This window comes from Perca flavescens, chromosome 16 (genome assembly GCF_004354835.1).
Source record: "Perca flavescens isolate YP-PL-M2 chromosome 16, PFLA_1.0, whole genome shotgun sequence".
In the NCBI taxonomy this organism is placed as follows: Eukaryota; Metazoa; Chordata; class Actinopteri; order Perciformes; family Percidae; genus Perca; species Perca flavescens.
This window is the reverse complement of record NC_041346.1, coordinates 22355785-22363136: the sequence shown is the minus strand read 5'-3', so window position 1 is coordinate 22363136 and position 7352 is coordinate 22355785. Positions and strand designations below refer to the sequence as shown.

At 41.0% G+C, this 7352-nt stretch overlaps 1 protein-coding gene across 2 annotated transcripts; it reads right to left on the bottom strand.

The window, feature by feature from the left end:
* Positions 1 to 795: 795 nt before the first annotated feature.
* zgc:73226 (BCL2/adenovirus E1B 19 kDa protein-interacting protein 3) lies at positions 796 to 6899 on the bottom strand. 2 transcript variants are annotated; one of them, XM_028602266.1, is made up of 6 exons: positions 6654 to 6899; positions 3516 to 3666; positions 3182 to 3263; positions 2582 to 2655; positions 1681 to 1827; positions 796 to 1531 (listed from the first exon to the last, which is right to left on the bottom strand). In XM_028602266.1, exons 1-6 carry the CDS (start codon positions 6703 to 6705, stop codon positions 1483 to 1485), a joined length of 555 nt encoding a protein of 184 aa, XP_028458067.1. In that variant the 5' UTR covers positions 6706 to 6899; the 3' UTR covers positions 796 to 1482. The 2 variants fall into 2 exon arrangements, with proteins under 2 accessions (XP_028458067.1, XP_028458068.1); XM_028602267.1 differs by having other exon boundaries at positions 6713 to 6899.
* Between the last annotated feature and the right edge of the window lie 453 nt (positions 6900 to 7352).

Here is a 7352-nt window from a genome sequence, read left to right as displayed (position 1 = left end):
TATCAACGCGGTATGGCGGTTAACCGCAACCCCATTACGAGAGTAACGTAAGTTAGAGCGAGAATGGCGGGGTGCCTTAAGTGAGTGACGTCAGTGCCCGTGTGGTCGCGCAAGGAGAGCGAGTGGTAGCGTATGAGTGCCGCTGTGAGGAAAAGAGAGAGGAAAAAGAGATAGCAAAGATGATGTAAAGTGAGTTAAAAGTGAACAATAAAAAAACAAGCTAGAGCTTCTCAAGACACGGTGGCTTTATCTATTGTCAATAGTGCCGGTAAAGTGAATGGAGTTAGGCCTACCCCCGAAAAAACATTGGTTTAAACCTTACAACATATGTTGCAGCCATAGACTGTAAAGATTGCAGCATAGTGTTTCCATTTCAGCTCAATGTGAGAGTCTTTACTGAGATTTGCTGTCATTTAGGGCCAGAATGGTTTCTCTCATCTCCGTTGATCCATTCCACAGACAGTTCAGAAAGCTCTTTTGTCAATAAAGTAAAATATAAATAACATAGTTTGCCGACAATGCCGAGTGCAGCCCGTCTAGCAGCTGAGCAGACAGAGAGCAGAGAGGGCGACTCTGCAGTTCGCTAACTTGTTGCTCTCTCTACCAATATAAGCGGCTCTGTTTTAGGCTATGAAACGTGCACGCAGGCTGAAATTCAACCATGCTGTTTTATCGGGATAATGCTATAAACAGAAGGAAACTCCGCTAGCTGCTAGGCTAATGTGCGGTGATGGCGGTGAAGAGCTCATCCGCGGTAGGGACTGGAAGAGAAGAATAAAAGACCCAAGAGGCACATTAAAGGTTTTGAGGAGTGAAGTTTAATGGGATCATGATTGTCTTTTTCGGAGGTCAAATATTTAATTAGTTTATGGGACAAAAAGCACAACCAGAGCTACTCCTACATTCACTCAGCCAACTAAAACTCTTTACATTAGTTACACCATCAGAGCAGAAAAAAAACCCAAGGGCTACTCTCAGCTCAGTGTTATAAAGGGTCATTACTTTTGACAAATGACAGACATTTTTCTTTTTCAAAGGTTTGGGCGAAAGGCTACCACATATTATCTTTCTCATTTCATCCGAACACACTGTTCCCATATAACCGTTTTCATCTCCTCCTATCAAAAGGATTTCTTGTTCTACCAGGGTAACACTCTCTTTCTCTCCTTTCTCTTGTATCAGGGCAATATCTCCTCTCTGATTATGCTTTAGCTGGTTGAGCTCAGTATTACTCTCCGGGAGAGTAAAAGTGACCTCAGTCTGACTCATTGGTCAACATCCATCTGCTCTGCAAGCCCTACGGCATGCACAGTCTGGCAGAGTGCTGCTGGGTAGACAGATGAAGAGAGAGACAGAGGTACAGACGGGCAGGGTCCTATGGTTGCCCTATGACGAAGAAGGAAGGAGGCAAATTAGTGCAGTAACAGTGTGACCTTAATGGCCAGACTGTTAGCGAATGGGGGCACTGGGCTACAGCCGACGTCACAGCGTGCTGGTTGTAGAAGCGGCCAATCGCTTTCCTATGTAGATCCTAAAAAGAGAAAGTAGTAATTGATAATTTGCTTAAGCCCTCCCCCAAACAGCAGTTGTCCAGTCATAGCTTAGCAACTGTAACTGTCAGGCTTTGGATTTCTTAACATGTTTAGCTACAGATATTAAATGAGTATGCGTGTGTCTCACCCGACTCCAAGTGTGAGCAGGTGTGAAGCCAGCAGAGAGGGAACAAGGATGAGGAGAACGTCGGAAGAGAAGATTCCTCTCTTCATCACCTCTGTCTTCCTCAAGCTGAGAGAGCCCTGCTGCTTCGGGTGCTGAAACACAAACTCTCTGCAGAGAAAGTGGAGAGATGAGAGATGCAGGGAAAGGGATAGAGATTGAAAGGAAAATAAATAAACAGAGATAATGAGAACACAAGGGAGAAGACTGAGAACGCATGAAAGGTAGAAAAGTACTGAGAGACCATTAAGAGCTGCTACCTGTCAAATAGACTTATTGTAGTGCAGAAGATTAAATGTCAAGTGTGGCAGTGTATAAAAATGAGGGTGATTCATGTGCATCTCAACACTCAAAGTCTTAATCCGTAAACAACATTTAAGACCGCATTGGAACATGCTGTCAAAGTTAAACTGAAGAGACACGATGATGACTACGCCAAAAAAGAGTTACAGAACTTAACTCCCCATAAAACCACAAAATTGTTTTTATGTTTCTGTTTCTTTATGGATTAAATACACTACATACAACATGTTCATTTGTGAGCTTTAGAAGTGCTAGTTGGCAACGTTTTGAACTTTTGAAGAGAGCTCGGCTAGCAGTTTTCCCAATCTTTCAGTCTTTATGCTAAGGTAAGCTAATAGCCTCTAGCTCCTGCTTCATACTTAATGCACAGACATGAGAGTGGTATCAATCTTCCCGTCTAACTCTAGGCAATAAAGTACTATTCCCATTCAACCGTTACCACCTATACATCTATGCAAATACTTACAAACAACTCTCAACAACATAGGGATGTAGAAAAAAAATGACAGCAGACATGAATAAATGTATAGAAAATAATTGACTTTAAAAGAGCTGGTCTCACTTTGGTGGCATATTTTCAGGTCTACTGGACCAATCCCACACCCAGTCAGGGTCCACTCGCCGCTCAGCTTCCTCCTGCAACATGCATATTGGATCAGATGATTTGCAACAGTAGAAAATGAAGTCCAGGAGCAGACACAGAAGAGGAAATCAGGACAGACAGTGAGTTTGAATATATGTATTTTAAATCTTTGGGGGAAATCTCAAACAACATACCATTTAGCAAGAAACAACTGACTGAAGACCGATCAATAAAAAAACTTCCATGAGATAGATGGCCGATCTCAAGCAAGTTTTATCTCTTCAGTCTTTGCAATTTTAAACTGTACTCAAATAAGTGGAAATCAGTATAAAAAGGTTCTCTGTGCGTCAGTGTATGGTCAGCAATAATATAAAAAAAATAATGTATTGAAAGTATACATACTTTATTTTATTTGGAATTAACAGGCTTTAAACATAAATCACTTCTACGATGCTTAACAACAAAAAACTGTCTGTGTAATTTTCAGATGTATCTGTTTTGTATTGCAGACTATAAAAAGAAGGATGAAGTTAAAAGGATTGGATATTAACAACACATGTCAGTGTTAAGAAGGAATACCTGTATGGTGATACAGTCACTGTCTTGCTCACTAGTGGGTCTTGGGGAACCAGTGGACTGTGGAGTCCCCACCTGTGGAGGACTGTGGAAGACAGACATTTACAATATGGGTTTGTTATCAAAATATAAATAGACTGCAATTTAATATTTATTCATTTCTGTTCAAACAAACCAACAAACAGAGAAAGTAAACACATATTGTGAAAAACAAGCAAAGTTCCACTGAGCACAGAATGAAACTCATTACTGTGCAAATTATTCTCACACCTCGCTGTGCAGCTCAAACCCCCAAACAAAACAAAGCAAAATCCACACAAACAAACTGCACCATTACCTGTCTCTACTCCTCTCACACTCCATCTGTGCCTCCAGAAGGATCCTCTCCAGCTCCCCCTGCAGGGTGGACGAGATGCTGTCCTGTGGCCCTGTCAGACTTTCCCTGCGGCTCACGGCTGCGATCAGCTCCTCCAGCTCGACCCAGGAGCCTGATGAGGGAACAATACGAGCAGCAGAGAGCAGAAACGATGCTCAGGCAGTCAGCAAGGAGGCACTGCAGACAACGGTGGGGACTCATGCACACATGTTAGACAGACAGGAGTCGTGATGAGGAACATAAACAAATCTATAGCCTTAAAATTGACTGTTTACATTTAGTCAGTAGTCACATTTAGTTTCATTGCACACCAGGCCTGCTATTAGCAATTATGGACAGGGGGACAACATTTTCCAAATTTAGGGAATTATAGCAACCTATGTGTACTGGGCATTAATCAAATGGAAGATGTTAAAATAGTGTTATTATTTTTCCAAAACGCTGTTGATTGTTTTCATTTTATATGTGTGAAGAGTTTTGTCTGACGTACAGTATATCACAGGACAAGAAAACATATTCGTATTATATATATATATATATATATATATATATATAAAAATCATACCAATATTTTCTGTATATTCTCCCTTTAAACACACACATTCCTACAATGATTTAAGTTCAGTTTCTGCATATACATTAATGGAATCTCTTGAAGACAAAAAAATGTGTTTGTGCTTTTGTCGTCATACCAACTCATTTCATTTTTTTTATTATAATATTTTTTATTTTATTTTAAATTACTGACCACTGCAGCTTTTGTTGTCTCCAAATAACTCAGCAATCCCATTTTGAGGCTCAGAATGATGCCTGTAGGGAACCATATTTCACTATTGCAATTAATCTTTGTGTCTGAACAATTCTAAAATTGTCAAATTATTATTTTAACCATAGCAGCCAATTAGTTTCCTTCTGAAATGTAACAGCTTTGGTGTGGAGTGGACAGTCAATGGACAGGTGTGTGTTGTTGTGCGCTGACATATAATGACTTATCACCACAGAGGTCCTGATGTGACATTAGATGACCTGCGATACGGTGAATGCAGGATGGACATTCTGCTGGACAGTGTTGTGTTACACACGCGCACACTGAAAATACACACAGCCTATAAATGAATGAATGGACACACTGGTTCATTGGGTACATTAGCAGGAAGAGATTTACACATGCACACACAAGCACAGTGATGTGTATGGCGTGCACACACCCACAGCCAAACACTGGGGCAGGGCTAATTCAGGCTGACAGCATGCTTGCTTACGTAAGATCTTATTTCTGGTAGAGATTAGCCATTTACCCTTTCCCTTCCTCCGCTTGTTTCTGTCTTGTCATGCTGCCTGTATCCCTTTGTGACATACAGTAGGCAGCATTTACAAAATATCAACACCACATCTGCTTACCAAAGTGTCATCTGATCTCTCTCATACTCACTTTACCTGGGTTTTTGACACTGTAACCACAGGAACAGCAGCAGAGGGGATAGAGACATGAGTGGGCACAGAGCTGGAGGGAGGGGAGTGAGGGAGGGCAGAGCAGGGAAACTGTGCCATTGCCCTAGTTTTTAGTTTTTTTGTTTTACAGAGGGGAGTTATGACATAACAACTGCCTCGTTGCATGATTTATCTATCTGTCACCATTCTGCAGCACTAAATCCGTTTCTATGGTGCAATCCTGTACACATTCATCTGCGCCACTGCCAAATCAGCTTTAGGAAATGTGGACAAGAGCTGGATGCTAAAAGACTCAATGAACTGTAGCACAACAGGATCATTTTTGATTTTCCGTGCTATGGATGTCTGTTTAGGGACTGGGCAGAAATTATAAGGGACGGGGGCAAAAAAGGGGGAGGGTTACGTCTTGTATGTTTTTGCTGAAGGGAGGGTAGTCACATTGTTTTGGGAGAGCAGGGGCGGCTTGTGTCTTCAGTTTTTATCTTGCCTTGGATTTATATTTCATTTCACCTTTTCTTGCAAAAAGTTGCATCCAAAAAATGCTTTTCTGTGTGCCATGTACCACAAAGGTGCATTTTGTCATATGATGAGGACAACAATCTAACTATAAGTCTGTGTTTCCATTCTATTTTATGAACATTTTTAATTTGTGCATAAAAATACCATCTTCTACGCCATCAACTTTATCTCAATGCGCGCAACTACTAATAATCACATGCAGAAAGTTACTGTAACAGTGAATAACTGTTTATTTAGCAGCCCATAGTTAGAAAATGGAGAGCAGTTTGAATTCTCGGTTAACACTACGCACATTATTGACAATTGCTAATTCCATCCCTAATGTAGAAACGGGCCGTATAATAATTATTGTTCCATTGACATATTTAACTGGGTGTTTACTGGGTGAAAATGTTCCATGTCAAAGGGGGTTGTTCAAAGAAGTGGCAAATTTAGAAACTGTGTCACCATTAAACAAAAAAAAAAAAAAAAAAAAAAGAAATCTAGAGGATCCGACGAGATTGATTGTTTATGTTATGTGTTTATATAAAGAAACATACTATCAGACTTTACTCCCAAATATATTTCAGTCGATAAAATTATCGACTGAAATCTTCAAATTACAGTATCGGTTGAGCTTTAATTGATAACCATATCTTGCTTTTTAAATTGCATCTAACACTGTTCCACATGTTTTACCCAGGATCATATATGCCAAGCAATGTGCAGGCAGCACAGTGGAGCTATAAGCTTCAGGAAATCTCCACATCTTAATTGGCTTACAGAGATACAAACAGGTGAGTCAGGGAATCCGTTTACACAAAGACAGTGTTAGAGGAAACAACAATAAAACTGGCAGTGCCTTCTTCTCTCTGTGGCATCCTCTCACACCTGCTGTCATTCTGAAATCCTGTTACAGTATCATTAAGTCTGCACTGATATAGGATATCTGGACATCAGATGTGATATCTGGAGACACACTGAGTAAACGAAAGGGGTCATTGTTTACCCACTTTGTTAGGCTATATTTGCTTTGGAAAATTACAGCAATCAATCTGTGCACACACAGCTTTAATAATGATCTCGGTTAGCTGTTTAATAATGTGAGCAAAAAGTATAAACATCATGGCTGTAAAGGCAAATACCTACACGTCATGATATAACAGCAAAACAAACGGCCTGCTGGTCCATGTACCACCATCACTCACCGTGGAGTCCGTCCTCTGGTGTCTGCGAGCCGGACAGAGACATGCTTGAACGCCGGGGTCTGGATGGAGAGAGAGTGCGGAGAGATGCTGACACTGGCCGAGAAGGACTAGCAGGTGCAAATGGGTTCCTGCCCTGTACGCTTTTCTCTCAATGAAGTCTTGTGTTTGTTGTTGTCTAAAAAAGACACTGGGCAACGATGCTGCACTAATCCCCCCTCCTCCCTCGCTCCCTCCTCTCCTCTCCTCCCTCCCCCTCCCTTTCCCACGTGTCAGGAGGGAAGAGGTAAACAAAACATGCTGAGAGCTCAGCATCTAAAGCCACGCTGACATCAAGGTGCATGACGCAACAATGATGTTGGCAATTCATCAAAAAATACTTTCACACTTTCTAATAAGTCATAAAGTCTAGAGTTAGAAATTCTAAATGTTACTAAGTTGTTATTTTTTTCGCCAAAGGGATATGGGTTTATTAGAGTGTCTGATGAGCTAAATAACAACAACAACAACAACAACAACAACAACAACAACAAAAAGAAGATAAATCAAGCCTCCTGCTGGAGGAACACACACCAGCCTGTAACCAGTTCCACTCATCTGATGAAGCAACCGTTTGAACAACAACTTGCAAATTCCCAGAATC

Excerpts from the sequence above, each read along its gene's own strand:
- zgc:73226 (XM_028602266.1), bottom strand. The coding sequence starts at position 6,705 with ATGGTGGTACATGGACCAGCAGGCCGTTTGTTTTGCTGTTATATCATG. Across the intron at positions 3,667-6,653 it reads TTGCTGTTATATCATGACGT|GCTCCTGGGTCGAGCTGGAG; the intron begins GTAGGTATTTGC and ends TTCCCTCATCAG. Across the intron at positions 1,828-2,581 it reads CCTGAAAATATGCCACCAAA|AGAGTTTGTGTTTCAGCACC; the intron begins GTGAGACCAGCT and ends CTTTCTCTGCAG.